Raw genomic sequence first — 18,652 nt, 5'->3', positions numbered from 1 at the left:
CTTCCAGGATGGGGGTCTAAAGATCCCACCCTCCCCTGCCCACAGCAGCTTAGAAGCTAGGTGGAGAGAGTAAGGAGTCCCAGTTTTCAACCTATGATTTTTCATGCAGTCCTTGGATGAAGCTCATGGGGACTAAGTCCAGGGTCTCCCCGGGTCAGTGCAAGTTTCTCAGCGCCAGGGTCCAGAGAGGGTCCTCACTTCTGTCCGCTCGCCCCGCCCCTCGATGGGAGTGACCACAGGGCTATGTTAAGACTGGGCTTTGGCCCTCTCTACAGCCACTGCCCGCGACATCTTGCCTGTCTGCAGCTCCTGCCTCAGCCTCGGTCATCATCATGTCCCGTCCAGTGTCACCGACCCGGCCCGCCACGATCCTGGGCACCATGATGATGGGGAGCCGCATGGACGCGACCGCCAGCGCCGCGTCGGTTCGCGCCTTCCTGGAGCGCGGCCACACCGAGCTGGACACGGCCTTCGTGTACAGCGACGGCCAGTCCGAGAGCATCCTGGGCGGCCTGGGGCTCGGGCTGGGCCGCGGTGACTGCAGAGGTAAAAGCTCGCCCCTGACTTCCCCCTGCCCCAAGCAGGGATCCTTTCCTGGCCACTGGCTCCAGAGCTCTGAACAGTTGAGCACGGCTTGGCCTGTCTCCTTTCCTTCTCCTTCCGGGAATGAGAAATAGGACCCTCCCCAGGAGATGTCCTGACCCTGGTTCCTGCCCGGAACCACGTGACTAGTGCGCCTAGGGAGCGCTGAGAACTTGGGGATCTGGCGCTGTGCAGCGCTCTCCCGACTCGTGCCCAGCAGGTGTCCCTGACCGCCTGATGCGCAGGACTGCTGTTGCGACTGCCCTGGCATTGCCCAGCACCCCCAGATCAGACTTTGGGCCAAGCAGGAATCCAGCATTCTCCTTTGCTCCCTGTAGCTCCCAGAGCCTGTTTTAGCAGGGGCTCCCTCTCAAGGTGGCAGTCCTAGGAACCACAGCGCTCCAGGGAGCTCAGCAACGCGATGGCTGGGGAGCCCAGAGGGCGCGCGTCTCCAGAGAGGGCTATGGAAGAAAGGTGCGCTCTCACGCTTTTATCCCAGCACTCAGGGGGCACAGGTAGGAGGATGGCTGTGTCTGAGGCAAGCCTGGATCTACAGAGTGAGTTCCAGGTCAGCATGGGCTAGAGTAATACCCTACCTCAACAATAATAAAAAGAGGTGAAAGTCCAGGTGTGATGAGACACACCTTTAGTTCCAGCCATTGAAGCAGAAGGATCCTAAATTTCAGACATGGCCTCAAAACAGAACAAAACAAAACAAAACAAAAAACAGTAGGATGTATAATCCCAGCAGTAGCTGGGAGGCTGAGGTCAGAGTATTGTCATGAGTTCAAGGCCAGCCTGGGCTAGAGTGAGACCCTGCCTCACAAAAAAGAAGGGAAAAGAAAAAGAAAAAGGCCGGGTAAAGAAAGAAAGAAAGAAAGAAAGAGGCCGGGTATAGTGGTGTGGTGGCACACGCCTTTAATCCCAGCACTCAGGAGGCAGAGGTAGGAGGATCGCGGTAAATTCAAGGCCACCTTGAGACTACATAGTGAATTCCAGGTCAGCCTCTACTAGAGCGAGACTCTACCTTGAAGAAAAAAAAAAAAAAAAAAAAACAGAAGGAAGAAAAGAACAAATAGCAATAGGATTTTTGTTATAGAGGGAGGGGACGGGCCGTGGGCATGCAAAGGCACTGAAATCTGCCAATGCTGGAGGGGCTGGAGGAGGTCTGTGTGTGGGGTCAGGTGCATGTCCTTCGATAGTCTAATGCCATATGACAAGCATGCAACACAGCGAGGATCTGCATTTTTCAGATTTTTTTTTTCCCCAGGTAGGGTCTTGCTCTAGCCCAGGCTGATCTATTCACTATGGAGTCTCAGGGTGGCCTTGAACTCACAGTGATCCTCCTGCCTCTCTGCTTCCTAAATGCTGGGATTAAAGGTTTGTGACAACACACCCAGGAAAGGGCAGGGTTGGGGGGAGGGGCAGGAGAAGAATGGGCTTGCTGGGGCCTCTAGCCTCTGCAAACAACTCCAGGCCCATATGCCACTTTGTGCATCTAGCTTTGTGTAGGCACTGGGGAATCAAACTTGGGTCATTAGGCTTTGCAGGAAAAGTTCCTTAACTGCTGAGTCATTTTTCCAGCCCTCAGATTTTTTTTTTTTTTTTTTTTTTGAGGTAGGGTCTCCACTCTAGCTCAGGCTGCCTGACCTGGAATTCACTATGTAGTCTCAGGGTGGCCTCGAACTCATGGTGATCCTCCTACCTCTGCCTCCTGAGTGCTGAGATTAAAGGCGTGTGCCACCACGTCCGGCTCCTCAAATCTTTTAAAAGTGTGTGTGAGCACACACATGCCATGGTCAGAGGGTAACCTTAGATGTTGGTACCTGCCTTCCACTTTGCTTGAGGCAGGGTCTCTTGTTTACCACAGTGTTCACCAGGCTGGCTGGCCCTCGAACTTCTGGGGGATTCTCTTGTCCCTCCCATGTTGATGTAGACACACTGGTGTAACAGATGCCATAGCATCCAGCTTTACATGAATTCTGGGAATTTGAACTTCATTATGTAGTTGAGGATGACCTTGAATTTCTGATGCTCCTGCCTCTACCTCCTGAGTACTGTAATTTACAGGCATGTGCCTCCATACCTGACTTTTGCATTGTTGGAAATTGAACCCAGGACTTCATGCATGCTAGGCAAGCGTTCTACCAATGAAGCTATAACCCCAACCCCTGCAATCCCCCATCTAATTTGTGATTGATTCTTCCACTCTGAGCTCTTCTTCCCTTCATCTTGAACCTCGTGCTAGACCACAGAGCACAGAGCTGAAGCTGCATTAGCATCAAGAGGGCCAGGGAAGTGGCGGAATGGAAAAGTTCCAAGTGCCTAGTTCCTTAAAACTGTTTTCTCTCAGGTCTCGAGGATGTGGATGACTGCCTTTTGGGAGGCCCAGGTAACTTTCCCAGTGTGGAAAGTTCAAAACGTTTCCCTCTCTGCCCACGTATGCATTCACTGGAATTTTCAGCAGGGGCAGAGAGAGAGAGGTACAGACTGGCCTAGACGGCGGGTGCTGGTCTGTTTCATCTCTATGCTTGGTTCCTCTTTATTCTCCCTATTTCCTGACCTGCTCGTCTCTATGCTGCATCCAGGCCCATCTTTTAAGCCTACTAAGATGACCACAGATCAATGGTCTTGAAAGTTTCAGAGAAGCCGGGTATGGTGGCGCACGCCTTTAATCCCAGCACTCGGGAGGCAGAGGTAGGAGGATTGCTGTGAGTTTGAGGCCACCCTGAGACTACATAGTGAATTCCTGGTCAGCCTGGACCAGAGTGAGACCCTACTTTGAAAAACAAAAACACAGTCAGCCCTGGATACATACCAGAGTCCAAGATCACCCTGAGACTACATAGTGAATTCCAGGCTAGCCTGAGCTAGAGTGATACCCTACCTTGAAATACCAAAAAAAAAAAAAAAAAAAAAAAAAAGAAAGAAAGAAAGAAAGTGCTCAGAGAATCCCAACCACTCCTAATAGCCAGATGATGGGGTATGCTCAGTGCTCTGTAGCTTATGGCCTGAGGCCTCTCCTCTCTCCTTGGTGCTCCCTGGTGCTCTGAAGAGTGTATTGTTTTTTGTTTTGTTTTTTTGGTTTTCCAAGGTAGGGTCTCGCTCTAGCTCAGGCTGACCTGGAATTCACTATGTAGTCTCAGGGTGGCCTTGAACTCATGGTGATCCTCCTACCTCTGCCTCCCAAGTGCTGGGGATTAGAGGCATGTGCCATCATGCCTGGCCAATATTCATATTTATTTATTTATTTGCAAGCAGAAAGAGAAGGGGAGAGAGAGAAAGAGGATGGATGAGAACGAGAACGCGTGTGCTAGGGCTCTTGCTACTGTAAACAAATTCCAGATGCCTGCACCACTTTGTGCACCTGGCTTTACGTGGGTCCTGGGTAGTTTAACCCTGGGTGTCAGGCTTTGCAAGCAAGCTCCTTCAATCACTGAGCCATCTCTCCCTCCAACCTCCAAAGGGCATTCTTTTCTTTCCTCCTTGGTTTTTTTTTTTTTTTTTTTTTTTTTTTTGTTTATTGATGTAGGGTCTCACTCCAGCCCAGTCTCAGGATGGCCTCAAACTCACAGGGGTCCTCCTACCTCAGCTTCTTGAGTTCTGGGATTAAAGGTGTGTGCCACCATGACAGTGATCTTGTTTCTTGTTTTTTTTTTTTTTTTTTTTTTTTTTTTTTGGTTTTCTGAGGTAGGGCCTCACTCTAGCTCAGGCTAACTCAGGGTGGCCTTGAACTCAAGGTGATCCTTCCACCTTTGCCTCCTGAGTGCTGGGATTAAAGGCATGCACCGCCATGCCCTGCCCTTTTTGTATTTTTAAAAATTTATTATTATTTATTTATTCATTTGCAAGCAGAGAGGGGCACACACACACATGCCCACACGTGCACGCATGTACAGAGATAATGGGTGTGTCAGGGCCTCTAGCCACTGCAAATGAACTCCAGATGCATGTGCACTTTGTGCATTTGGCTTTACATGGGTACTGGGGAACTGAACAATGGTCATTGGGTTTTTCAGGCAAGTGCCTTACCCATTGAGCTCCGCAGCCAGGGAGAGAGAATCTCAAAGTGCAGGAAACTTAATGAATCTTAAAGAATTTCCTTGGATGGGCTGGAGAGATGGCTTAGCAGTTAAGGCACTTGCTTGCTAGTTCAAAAAGGAGCTAGGTTCAATTCCCCAGTACTCACATAGGCCAGATGCACAAGGCGGCACATGCATCTGGAGTTCTATTTGCAGTGGCTAGAGGCCCTGGTGTGCTGCACATTCTCTTTCTATATATATAATAAGTAAATAAAATATATAATTTCCCTTGGAGTCTGTGGGAAATGCTACCCCACACTTAACTCAGGGAAAGCCAGCTCTCTACATACTTCGTTCAAGGAAGTTCTACTCTCTGTGCTCCCTCACCAGAGCTCAGAGGATATGTGTGTGTGTGTGTGTGTGTGTGTGTGTGTGTGTGTGTGTGTGTGTATATATATATATATATATATATTGCTTTTTTTTTTTTTTTTTTTTTTTTGGTTTTTCGAGGTAGGTTCTCACTCTAGCCCAGGATGACCTGGAATTCACTATGTAATCTTAGGGTGCCCTCGAACTCATGGTGGTGATCCTCCCTCCTCTGCCTCTCAAGTGCTGGGATTAAAGGCATCTGCCACCACAACCCAAGTGGATATTTTATACCAGTCATAGTGAAAGGGGCCAGATTGTTGCGCCCCTCCCGCCAGCAGGAAGAACAACAACAACAGGATTCTTCTCAAGCACACTTTATTGGGAGCTCCAGACTGAAAGAGAGAAGGACCCTGACCCTACAGAGCCCCAAGCTTATATACTAGTGGTCAGATGATTGTGCAGTGTCGTCTGATTGGCTTAAGTCTCATCAGTTGACTATGCATCACCCAATCGGGATAGGTGAGCAGCCATGTTAGGATAACATCATGTGCTCATGCACAGACAATTAGGATACAAAAGCAGTAAACAAGCTGACACAGCAAAGCCTGATAAAGCCAGCAAGGCTTCCCACAGTAGCTGACACAGCAAAGCCTGATAAAGCCAGCATGGCTTCCCACAGTTCCCCCTTTTAAAATTGTTTTGAACCTCAGGATACCCGATCCAGGACCGGCCCTCATGATGGCCAGTCCGATCAAGGGTAGAGCCCAAGACCAAAAGCCTGCTTCAGCACCTTCCCGAGTGCAATGGAAAAATTCCTTCAGGGTGCAAAGGCTGCTCATGCAGGAATGTAAGCCTTCCAAGGTGTAATGACAACAAGGTCACTTGGTGTGCAAAGGCCTTACAGTAAGCAGGGTGGAACTAACCATTTTGTAGGCTTGCCAGCCACACTTGTGGAGATGCTCCTTGATCCAAAGCTATAAGTGCCTGAACAATCTTTATGTTATCCTGGTGACGTTGTCGTCTGATTCGACAGATAAGCCAGAGACAGAACACCATACCACACAAAAGGGCTGCTCCAAACATAGCCACCCCCACCCATTCCTTAAAGAAAGAAAATGTAGAAGATAACCAAGAAGTAAAATCTCCCAAAGAGATTGGCTCCAAATGAGTTCCATTCAGCTGTACAATCTGGAACAGTAACTTCCGAGATAGCTGTTCTCCTTCATGCGTCCAGTTTCCTGCCAAAAATTCAGCTAGCTTGCGACTCTGATTAAAAGAAGCAGTAAAATTAAATTGCAAAGGAGTAATACACAAATGTTGATACTGAGACACACATCCAAGTTGTATTATTTTATATAATTCCTCTACTTGATTCTGTACCAAATCTACTCTTTGATTGACTAGATGAATACCAGCAAGAAGGTGTGTATTAATTGCTTCTTGTGTTTCTAATGCTGTAGAAGTCTTTTCTACTATATTATTAACAACTTCCACAGTTTGGGCCTGAGATGTCATGGCAATAGCAGCAGTAGTTGCTGCTGCAGCTGAAATGACGATGGCGGAAATGATTGCTGCAGTAATACCAAAATCTCTTTTATGACGAATAAGTCCTACTAAAGGAAAGGTATTTGGATCCGCCTCTACTGGAATGGGGACAAAAGTAGGTAATTTTACTATTAAAGCTAGATTAACTCTAGCATTCCAGCACTCTGTAAGCCAACATGTGATATTTCTACAATCTATCAAAGAGATGTTAGTGCTAACATTTGCTGTCAGAAAAAAGAATGGAGCTTGTACACAAATTGAGGCTGGATTGAAGCTACTATTAATCCATTGGTGATTTTTATTTATGTCTTTAATATAAATTTTATCATTTATATTAACTCTAACTGCTGAAACATTCCATAATGCATGTTTAGTTCCCAATAATCCTGCTAAAGCTGACACATCTGCCATTGCACCGGCCTCATTGGACAGAAGCCATTTATACCAGGGCCAACCAGCACTATTACTAAGAGTATCATCTCCTTTACTTTTAAATTGGTAACGCCTTAATGGAGGGGTCATTTGAAATCCCTGTAAGATCTGTTTCTGGATTTTATCTGAACTCTGACATGGAGTAAAAATCGGAGGAAATGCATAATTAGGTTCACACCAGGGAGCACCTTTTACATTACTAGCATATATCTTAAGATTGGGCTGTCTAGAAGGGACAGTCACTTCACTCTGTATCAATAATGTGGTAATATTAACATTTGTAACATTACCTCCCTCTCTTGACCCATTTTGTTTTTTCTTAGTAATCTGAGTTAAAGTTGTAAGTATTATACTCATATCAACTTTAGACTTTTCTAATGGGTCCTGCCAAGCACTAAGATTTTGTTTTTGTAATACAATACATGGGGGAGCTAGGTTCTTATTACCCTGGAAAAAACACAAAGTGCCATTCAGATGAAAAGAAGTTTGATTATAAATTGTTGGTGTTTGCATAGGATCCCTGATGCAAGGCATTTCCCCTTGGCAAGATGTGGAAAATAGAGTAGGTAAGACACTAGAATATGAATGAACTGGCATAGGGACAGGCCATGTTCTGGCCACAGCCCAAAACTGCATCTTAATTCCCTTTATCATCATCGGCAGGAACAGGCTCAGGATCATCAGTAGTAATACGGAGGTTGTCATTCCTTGTTGTCTCATGACGCACGATTCGAGTCAACCGCTCTGGCACCCAGATAGGATCAGCTTGGCCCTGTGGAAAAACACAAACAGCTCCCCTGGATCTGGCTATAACTGGATCCGGGCCTTTCCAGACATTTTCAAGTACATCCTTATATCCTATAGCTTTATGATATCTATTATTGGTATTAGGATCCTCAAAGACTGGATAAGCACTAGCCAGCTTTTTCCAAGTATCTGGTTTTATCAGACTACATCCGGACGAAGGACGTGCCCCAAACGGAAGTTGGCCATCTTGTTGTTTACACTTTTTACTTATAGAAGCATAAGCTGGAGGAGAAGCAAAGACGCCATCTTGTCTGGGTCTAGAACACTCCCGACTACATTCAGTCTCTACTTCCTCAAAATCCTGTTCTTCCTCGGGAGTTAATTCTTCTCCCTCAGATTCACTAGAACTTTCTATATATAAATTTGCAAGTTCCATTAAATCTGGATATAACTTAGGACCTGAATTTGGCCCTTCCTTTTGTGATTCATTTTTATTCTGTGCACTTTTATTCTGTTCTATTTGAAACCTAGGTTCTCCTTTTATTTTAACCTTTTTTTGTTTTCCCCTTTTACTTTCTTCAGACTCTGACATACTATTTTGATGATGTGCTAATATGCGTTGACCTTCCCTGATCACTTCTTCACAATGTTTGTCCTCCAAACAGGATCGCACCAAACGCCATAAGGGCTGTGTACCTGCGCGCAACTTTCGCGTTTCTGACTCACGGTCAATGTCTCTGCCTAATTTATCCCAGCAGGTCAAATTTAAACCTCCAGTCAGCTCAAACCAAGGCGCTATCATAGCCACTTCTTCCAAAAACCCTTTAAGAGTTTTATCTGAAATCTTAAGTCTACGTTGTGTTAGTACTTCCTGAAGTGGCTCCAAAAAGGTGGAGTGGTGTTGTCCCATTTTGTAACCTTATGTATGTTACTTAGAGATCAGTTACAGGCCAAAACTTATCATATAGCACCAGGGGAACTTACCGGTACCGCCGCTCCGTGTGTTGAGTTCTGAATCCTCCCTCGGAAGTATCCTCAGGGGTCCTCTCAATTGGCCGTTTGTTGACAAGTTCCCGGGTTTCGGCACCACTTGTTGCGCCCCTCCCGCCAGCAGGAAGAACAACAACAACAGGATTCTTCTCAAGCACACTTTATTGGGAGCTCCAGACTGAAAGAGAGAAGGACCCTGACCCTACAGAGCCCCAAGCTTATATACTAGTGGTCAGATGATTGTGCAGTGTCGTCTGATTGGCTTAAGTCTCATCAGTTGACTATGCATCACCCAATCGGGATAGGTGAGCAGCCATGTTAGGATAACATCATGTGCTCATGCACAGACAATTAGGATACAAAAGCAGTAAACAAGCTGACACAGCAAAGCCTGATAAAGCCAGCAAGGCTTCCCACAGTAGCTGACACAGCAAAGCCTGATAAAGCCAGCATGGCTTCCCACACCAGATGCCAAATCCCTTATGTTATTTGTTTACACTGCATGTACTCTGCTGCTTCATTTCTAGCTGAAGTCCTCCTGAGGCCATCTTGGCCAGTACCCCTTGTTTACAATGGTGGCAGGTTGTCTATAATGTACTTTGGGCCTTTCTCTTTTCCTCACAAGGCTTGTGTGGTGGTTTGAATCCAATGCTCCCCCACCCCATAAAGTCATATGTTCTGAATGCTTGATGATATAGGAAGAGGAGACTTGCTGGAGGAGGCATATTGTTGGGGTTGGGTTTAGGGGTGTTCTAGCCAACTCCCCCTTGCTAGAATTCAGCTCTCTTCTGCTGCTCTTTTCTACCTGCAGAAGTGACATCCAGACTCTGCCCATGCCAGGCTTTCCCCTGCCATCATGGAGTTTTCCGTGAGACTATAAACCAAAAGAACAGCTTTTCTTCCAGCCGGGCGTGGTGGCGCATGCCTTAATCCCAACACTCAGGAAGCAGAGGTGGGAGGATTGCTGCAAGTTCAAGGCCAACCTGAAATTACAGAGTGAGTTTCAGGTCAGTCTGGGCTAGAGTGAGGCCCTACATTGAAAAAAAAAAAAAAAAGAAGAATCAAAACTTTTCCATCAGCTGCTTTTGGTCAGGTGCTTTGTCCCAGCAACGAAAAGAAACTGTAACACATTGCCAAACTCTTTGCCTGCCTAGTCTAGATTGGCCCCATAGACTGGAAGGCCCTGAGGGTAGAAGCTTTTGTCTTTACCAGTCTCAGTGTCTGGCCTGGTATACTCGTGCCTCCTATGTAATTTTTTTATTTTAATTTTTTTCTCAATTTTTATTAACATTTTCCATGATTATAAAAAATATCCCATGATTGCCGGGCGTGGTGGCGCACACCTTTAATCCCAGCACTCGGGAGGCAGAGGTAGGAGGATCACCGTGAGTTCAAGGCTACCCTGAGACTACAGAGTTAATTCCAGATCAGCCTGGACCAGAGTGAGACCCTACCTTGAAAAACAAACAAACAAAAAAAATCCCATGATAATACCCTCCCCCCTCACTTTCCCCTTTGAAATTCCATTCTCCATCATATCCCCTCCCCCTCTCAATCAGTCTCTCTTATTTTGATGTCATGAGCTTTTATTTTTTTATTTTATTTTATTTTAAATATTTATTTATTTATTTATTTATCTGAGAGCGACAGACACAGAGCTAAAGACAGATAGAGGGAGAGAGAGAGAATGGGCGCGCCAGGGCTTCCAGCCACTGCAAACGAACTCCAGACGCGTGCGCCCCCTTGTGCATCTGGCTAACGTGGGACCTGGGGAACCGAGCCTCGAACCGGGGTCCTTAGGCTTCACAGGCAAGTGCTTAACCGCTAAGCCATCTCTCCAGCCCGATGTCATGATCTTTTCCTCCTCTTATGATGGTCTTGTGTAGGTAGTGTGAGGCACAGTGAGGTCATGGATATGCAGGCCATTTTGTGTCTGGAGGAGCATGTTGTAAGGAGTCCTACCCTTCCTTTGGCTCTTACATTCTTTCCGCCTTCTCTTCTTCATTAGACCCTGAGCCTTGGAAGGTGTGATCAAGATGTTACTCAGTACTCCAGTCACTTCTTTCCAGCACTATGATACCTTCTGAGTTATCCCTAGGTCACTGCCATCTGAAAAGAGAAAATTCTCTACCCAAAATGAGAGCAGCGTTAATATAAGGGTATAAATATTAAGAGAAGTGCTTACTGGGCAGTTTGATAAGCATAGTATATACACTTATCCAGACATTGGAGGGCAGTTGGTTTCCACCATGGCAGACGTGCCACTATTGTACCCGTTGGCTCATTTGGGCTGGCTGGCCAATTATAAGGCTTGCAGGGTCCACTGTTGAGTATTTTCACTGGTCGTATCTCTTTCTCCCATTGAACTACATGTAGAATGGCTTCTTCCAGCTTTCTGTCAGCCCTATGTAATTTTTATAGGGAGGATACCAGCCACTGGCAATGACCACTCTCAGATTGGCCTGACCCATCAACCTCAGGCCTTCTCCATTAAGTGCTTATCATTTCTACTCCCATTATAGTGGACAGGGTTCAGAGGAGAGGTCAAGTAACTTAGGTCCACAGCTAGTAATGGCAGAGCAGGGTCTTTGTTATCGCTTCACTTCGTTTCATTTGAGGCAACCACTCATATAGCCACATTAGCCTCAAACTTGCTAGGTAGCCAAGGAAGACCTTCCACTTCTGAGCTTCCTGCCTCTGCCTCCCTAGTGCTGGGATTACAGACAGGTGGAATCATGCTGGGCGCAGTCGTATCACTTGCCTGTTGTGCTAGATGCCCATTTCATGAAATTGCCTGAACCTCCACTTCTCTCCCTGAAAAGTGAAAATTGCCACCAAGGCTGCTCCACTGAACGGGAAGTCACTGAACGCTGACGGTATCCGGTCCCAGCTGGAGACATCACTGAAGCGGCTGCAGTGTCCCCGAGTGGACCTCTTCTACCTGCACCTGCCTGACCACAGCACCCCTGTGGAAGAGACTCTGCGCGCCTGCCACCAGCTGCACCAGGAGGTGCGGGTGGCCCCAGCGCAGGGAGGTGGTCTCCACTCTTCTCATCCTGACTCACCGAGAGTGAGGCTCCGGGCTCCCAGAGCACAACCAGACACAGGCCTGTTCCCAGGGTCCCCACCCGGTCAGTCTCCCCTTCCTGGTCTGAGATGGGCTGTGACGGATGGCGTCTCTTCCCTGCAGGGCAAGTTTGTGGAGCTTGGCCTCTCCAACTATGCCTCCTGGGAGGTGGCCGCGATCTGTACCCTCTGCAAGAAGAATGGCTGGATCCTGCCGACCGTGTACCAGGTGAGGGGCACTCGGTGTGCCAGGGTTACCCAGGCCTCGGGCTCCAGGGGTTTTTTTGTTGTTGTTGTTTATTCTTATTTATTTGAGAGCGACACAGAGAGAGAGAAACAGGCAGAGAGAAAGAGAGAATGGACGCGCGAGGGCTTCCAGCCACTGCAAACGAACTCCAGATGCGTGCGCCCCCTTGTGCATCGGGTTAACGTGGGTCCTGGGGAATCGAGCCTTGAACCGGGGTCCTTAGGCTTCACAGGCAAGCGCTTAACCGCTTTTTATTTAGTAATTTAGTGATTAGAGAGAGGGAGGGAGAGAACAGAGAGAGGGAGGGGGAGAGAGAGAGAGAGATAGAATTAGAATGGGCACACCAAAGCCTCTAGCCACTGCAAATGAACTTCAGATGCCTGCACCACCATGTGCATCTGGCTTACATGGGACCTGGAGAATCGAACCTGGGTCCTTAGGTTTCACAGTCATGCTAACTGCTTAACTGCTAAGCCATCTCTCCAGTCCTCCAGGGCTTTTTTGATCTTAGGTTTCCTTGTGCATTAGCCCCTCCTCCGCCATCACTAGGTAAAGGCCCTGATTGTCAATCTCCTAGCATTGTTAAGGCCTGAGAGCAATTCCAAGGGGGGCGGGGGTGTGGTTTTTTTTTTCTTGACACGTCCACCATCTCCAACTGCTTCCTGCAGGGCATGTACAACGCCACCACTCGGCAAGTGGAAACAGAGCTGCTCCCCTGCCTCAGACACTTTGGATTGAGATTCTATGCCTACAACCCTTTAGCTGGTATGGGCTGGCATAAGAATAGGACTATAGGGTGGGTGGGCATGCTGGCCATCTCTATGTATTTATGCTCTGGTTGATGCCCAGCCCACGCCTTGAAAGCAGGGGTCTTGGCATTGGGCTACACTGTGTCCTCCATCCTTTGGGAGATCCCTGTATTGTTCCCCAGTTCTGAGCTGGGAGGGATCTGGCAGTCTCTGGGTGTAGTCTGGGCCAGGTTCTGACCACAGCCTTCTTGCAGGGGGCCTGTTGACCGGCAGGTACAAGTACGAGGATAAGGACAAGGAGCAGCCTGTGGGCCGCTTCTTTGGAAACGCCTGGGCCGAGATCTACAGGAACCGGTGAGCTATGGGGGGTGGGGGGCTGTGGCAGGAAGTAGCCTGGGTCCCCTCTGTGTGAGGAAGAATTTCCTAGGGACCAACCCTCTCCTGGTGCTCAGACATGGAGCTTTGGACTCTTGTCAATCTTTCCTTTTGTTGTCTTAAAGAGACAGATTAGAGAAAAGGGCATACATAGAAAAGAGACATTGGGAAGCCAGATATGGAGGTGAGTTCCAGGCCACCCTGAGACTACATAGTGAATTCCAGGTCAGCCTGAGCTAGAGTGAGACCCTTCCTCGAACCCCCTCTCCCTGCCAAAAAAAAAAAAAAAGGAGAGACATTTGGGCTGGGAGTATAGCTCAATGGTGGAATGCTCGAAGCTCTGGGTTTGATTCCCAGCACTGCAAAAGAAAAATTAAAATCTGAAAAATTATCACTTATAATATATGTGTGGCAGCCAGGTATGATGGTACACACCTTAATCCTAAGCCAAAAAAAAGGGGGTGGGATGGAGAGATGGCTAAGCAGTTAAACTTAGTTCAATTCCCCACCACCCACATAAGCCAGATGTACGAGGTGGCACACGCCTCTGGGGTTCTTTTTGCAGTGAGTAGAGACCCTGGCACATCCGTTCTCTTTTTATCTGCCTCTTTCTTCCTCTCTCTCAAATAAATAAATTTTTTTTTTTCTCTTTTGAGGTAGGGTCTCACTCTAGTCCAGGCTGGTCTGGACTTCACTATGTAGTCTCAGGGTGGCCTTGAACTCATGGCGATCCTCCTACCTCTGCCTCCTGAGTGTTAGGATTAAAGGCATATGCCGCTATGCCCAGCTGAATAATATATATATGTATATATTTTAAAAATGATGCAAGCACTCAGGAGGCAGAGGTAGGTGACTCAGACTGTATAGTGAATTCCAGGCCAGCCTGGGCTGAGCAAGACCCTACCTTGAAAGACCAAAAAAAGGGGGGGGGGGGAGAGAAGATGGAAAGAAAGGAATTCAGTGAAGAGGGGAGATTTTGTTGGGCAAAAGGGATGATGCTGGGAGGGGATTAGGATCATGGTATATTGTTTATGGAATGTGTCAATGAAAAACTCCAAAATTGCCGGCATGGTGGTGCATGCCTTTAATACCAGCACTCAGGAGGCAGAGGTAGGAGGATCGCTGTGAGTTTGAGGCCACTCTGAGAGTACACAGTGAATTCTAGGTTAGCCCGGGATAGAGTGAAACCCTACCTCGAAAAGCAAAAAACAGACAAACAAAAAAAACCAAAAACCCCCCACAAAATTAGAATGAAATTAAAAAGATAATAAATATGTGTGGTAATGATTAGTTAAAAAGAAGTTCCCCCCCATTCATTTTTTTTTAAATTTATTTATTTATTTGAGAGCGACAGACACAGAGAGAAAGACAGATAGAGGGAGAGAGAGAGAATGGGCACGCCAGGGTTTCCAGCCTCTGCAAACGAACTCCAGACGCGTGCGCCCCCTTGTGCATCTGGCTAACGTGGGACCTGGGGAGCCGAGCCTCGAACTGGGGTCCTTAGGCTTCACAGGCAAGCGCTTAACCGCTAAGCCATCTCTCCAGCCCAGGTCCATTCATTTTTAAAAAATTATTTTATTTATTTATTTGAGAGAGAGGAAGAGGCAGAGAGAAAGAGAATGGGTGTGCCAGGGCCTCCAGACACTGCAAACTCCAGATGCATGTGCCCCCTTGTGCATCTGGCTGGGTCCTAGGGAATCAAACCAGGGTCCTTATGCTTTACAGGCAAATGCCTTAACTGCTAAGCCATTTTCCCTGTCCCCCCTTTTTTTAAGTGTGATTTTTTTGAGGTAGGGTCTCACTCTAGACCAGGCTGACCTGGAATTCACTATGTAGTCTAAGGGTGGCCTCGAACTCACGGTGATCTTCCTCTCTCTGCCTCCCAAGTGCTGGGATTAAAGGCATGTGCCACCATGCCTGGCAGGTCTTTTTGTTTTTTGAGGGTCTTGCTATATAGCCCAGGCTATCCTGGAACTTGTGATCCTCTTGCCTCATTCTCCCAAGTACTGGCATTAGATGTTTTCACCATGGCCAGCTACTTTGTGACATTCTTATAGCTTGCTTTCTTTGACAAATTGTATATACTTTGTTGCCATTTCTAAGTTTATCTATCTAGTTTAGTCAGTACTGTGGACTGGAGAAAGGTACTTGTAGATTTACAGACACCAAGGTTCATTTCTGAGCACAGTATCATCTGCCTGTTTTTTTTCCCTCCCCCGGGAAAGAAAGGCTGATAGTTTTGTCCACTGATGTTTGCTCTCTCCTGCTGTGTACATTGCCATGCCTTAAGCTTTTATGTGGTGGAGGCTGTGGCTCAGTGGAGGCCCTCGATTTGATCCTGAGCACTGCAAAACAAAACAACACCCCCTCATCCTCAGTCCTCCACCCAAAGCCCAGTGGTCTTCACATGCCCACCCTTTCTAGTCTGTAATACGTGGTCAGGCCCGATCCTCCCCACCCTACTGTAGTCACTGTGAGGCTTCCTCCACCGAGCTGGTGAGGGTGGGGAAGGGAGGTGGCTCAGCCAAGGCCACAGAAGCTGGAGTGGTGCCCAGGACTTGACCCAGGGCTCTCTGTGACCTAGAGCACACAGGCGCTGTGTAGGTGCCTCTTCGTTGTTTGATAGAGCATCTGGTGAACACATTGTCAGGATTCATGCCTCCTCATCTGACTAGAAACACCACCTGGGGAGGGCCTAGAACTCCATGTGTTCTGATCTCAAGATGCAAAGCCTCCACCCAAGAATAGAACACGGGCCTCTCAGGGCTGCAGGGATTGGGCCACCCTCAAGTGACCCCAAAGGACTGACCACCCTCTCCACCTACTCAGCTACTGGAAGGAGCACCACTTCAAGGCCATTGACCTGGTGGAAAAGTCCCTGAAGGCCACCTATGGCTCCAGCGCTCTCAGCATGACCTCAGCTGCCCTGCGGTGGATGTATCACCACTCAAAGCTGCAGGTAGCCCACCCAACCCTTTGGGATGAGCCTCTGCTCTTAAAGCCATGGAAGAAGAGGGCTCCATGACTATTTGGTTACTTCCAAGGTTACTCCCTTTTCTTCCTCTGAAATACTGGTGGCCCAGATTGAGTAATAACCCCATTGTTCTTAGAAATGTTTCAAAGTGGGTTTTTTGTTTTTGCTTTTTTTTTTTTTTTTTTTTTTTTTTTTTGAGGTAAGGTTTCCTTCTGGTCCAGGCTGATCTGGAATGTGGTCTCAGGGTAGCCTCAAGGCAATCCTTCTACTTCTGCCTCCTCCCGAATGCTGGGACTAAAAGTGTGTGCTACCATGCCTGACTGTTTTTTTTTTTTTTTTTTTTTTTTTACTATTATTTGCAAGCAGAGAGATATGGAGAGAACATAAGAGAATGACAAGGAATGGGCACACCAGGGCATCCTGCAACTGCAAACAAACTCCAGATATATGTGCCACGTTGTGCATCTGGCTTTACTTGGGTACTGGGGAATCAAACCTGGGCTGTCAGGATCTGCAAGCAAGTTCATTTAACCACTGAGCCATCTCTCCATCCCTGAACTGTTCCTAGATGTTTGTAAAACAGGACTGGAAGGATGGTTCAGTGGTCAGACGCTTGCGTAAACCTGCTGACCCAGGTTCAATTCCCAAGCCTCTCACATAAGCTGCATGTAAAAAGTGGCACAAGTGTCTAATATTCATTTGTAGAGGCCTTGTGCGCCCATATACACGCACATGCACATGTGCAAATAAATGAAAAATTTAAAAAAAAGTTAAGTGCCAGGTTACCAACACTTTTTTTGCAATGGCCTATTAAGTATGATCACTCTAGCCCCAACTCACCTGAAATTCACTATGTAGTCTCAGGGTGTTCTTAAACTCACACCAATCTTCCTACCTCTTCCTCTCAGTGCTGGGTTTAAAGATGTGTACCATCACAGTACATCACAATTATCCCAGTTTTTACACTAGGAAGCTGGATGAGAGATAGATCCTAGCTCACTTGACTAAAGACCCACAGTTCCAGGTGGTGGAACAAGCATGGATTTGGCTCTGAAACCTTCATTTAAATTCACTCCCCACCCCCCCACCATGAGCATGTATTACATTCCTTCCTGCTTTCCCTGAAACCAGAACTCAACTGTCTTGGGGGGCTTCCTGCTATTTGCTGTTCCAGTTTAGGTTCCCTAACTCCTTTTTCCAGATAGCCCACTGAGCTCAGGGGAGTGGTCTGTTTCCATCCTGATCCTACCAGGATGCTCTGGGCGTCCAGAGCAGAGCCAGGCACACAACCCCACCTACTTGTCCCCCTTCCTGGGCTGAGCTGGGTGCGACAGAACCTCTCCCTTGGCTGGCAACCGGAACTATCTGGAGGGATTAATGTTGTTCTGCGGGCTAAGGAAGTAACATTCCAAATCTTAGCAGGGAATGGGCAGGGAGGGGAGCCACTGGGTGGCAGAAGTGTGACATCTGGCCGTATCTCTTGCAGGGCACCCACGGGGACGGGGTCATCTTGGGCATGTCCAGCCTACAGCAGCTGGAGCAGAGCTTGGCCTTCACTGAAGAAGGGCCACTGGAGCCAGCTGTTGTGGATGCCTTTGATAAAGCCTGGCACCTGGCTGCCCATGATTGTCCCAACTACTTCCGCTAGCTTGCATCAGCGTGTATGCACAAGACACCCTGTCAACTCTTGGCTTTTACTCTGGGCAATTTTGGCCTTCGGCTGAAGGAGCTGTTTTTTCCCGCCTGGCTTCAGATGGTTTTCTTGTATCAGCTTGTGACACACTGATTGCCTCTGGTGTGAGGATGGGGCTTAGGTGGCCCAGTACCTCCTGCTGAATAAAGCTGTCACCTGACTAGGCTGCACCACAGGCTGGTGGCCTTGTTATTTCTGACCTGAGGCCTGCTTCCTGCTGTCCCAAGGGTCTGGTGAAGGAGGCAGGGGTGGTAGGGAGGCTCTCCTCAGACCCTCACCTGAATCCAGCCTGATCGCTCAGCAGTGGGGCCTGGAGGTGAAAGGTACTTTGTGCACCTCAGAGACCGCCACTTTCCTGTGCTCTCAGTAGACAACAAACAGGGTCACCACAGCTGCAAAAAACCCCATTACTCTTGTCACAAGGTGTGCACATTCTAACCATTGAGTGAGGCACAGTAAGAGATGTCAGTGAGGTATCCTCTGGTTCAAGCTAGGTCTCACCACCAACCTGAGTCATGTCAAGACTCCACAGGTTGAAGGTTATCTCCAAGCCTGCCCCAAACACCTAGGCTGCCAGCTGTACCATTTTACCTTTTCTTTTCCCTTGGGCTGTGCTAGGGATAAAGTCAGGGCTTCATGAACACTAGACAAACACTACCATTGAGCCACAGCTCCAGTTCTTGACAGGGTGGGGCTTAGGTGGCCCAGTACCTCCCAGTAACTCAGGCTGATCTTGACCTTATCTGCCTCTACCTGCTGTGTTGGGGTTAGACATATGCCACCTGCCCTTTATTTGGAGATTTGTCTGTTCTGTAGCCTTGGCTGGTCTCAAACTTGCAATCCTGCCTCACCCTCCTGAAT

At 47.8% G+C, this 18,652-nt stretch overlaps 1 protein-coding gene across 2 annotated transcripts; it reads left to right on the top strand.

The window, feature by feature from the left end:
• The first annotated feature begins 229 nt into the window (after positions 1-229).
• On the top strand, positions 230-17,961 carry LOC101609169 (aflatoxin B1 aldehyde reductase member 2). Of its 2 annotated transcripts, none has more exons than XM_045150799.1 (7): positions 230-546; positions 11,510-11,757; positions 11,878-11,982; positions 12,669-12,765; positions 13,004-13,103; positions 15,954-16,083; positions 17,585-17,961. In XM_045150799.1, exons 1-7 carry the CDS (start codon positions 333-335, stop codon positions 17,744-17,746), a joined length of 1,056 nt encoding a protein of 351 aa, XP_045006734.1. In that variant the 5' UTR covers positions 230-332; the 3' UTR covers positions 17,747-17,961. The 2 variants fall into 2 exon arrangements, with proteins under 2 accessions (XP_045006734.1, XP_045006735.1); XM_045150800.1 differs by having other exon boundaries at positions 233-546; positions 11,510-11,697.
• The last annotated feature ends 691 nt before the right edge of the window (positions 17,962-18,652 follow it).

This window comes from Jaculus jaculus, chromosome 5 (assembly GCF_020740685.1).
Source record: "Jaculus jaculus isolate mJacJac1 chromosome 5, mJacJac1.mat.Y.cur, whole genome shotgun sequence".
Lineage (NCBI taxonomy): Eukaryota > Metazoa > Chordata > Mammalia > Rodentia > Dipodidae > Jaculus > Jaculus jaculus.
Note: the sequence above shows the minus strand (reverse complement) of the source record. Positions and strands in the feature narration are given on the sequence as shown.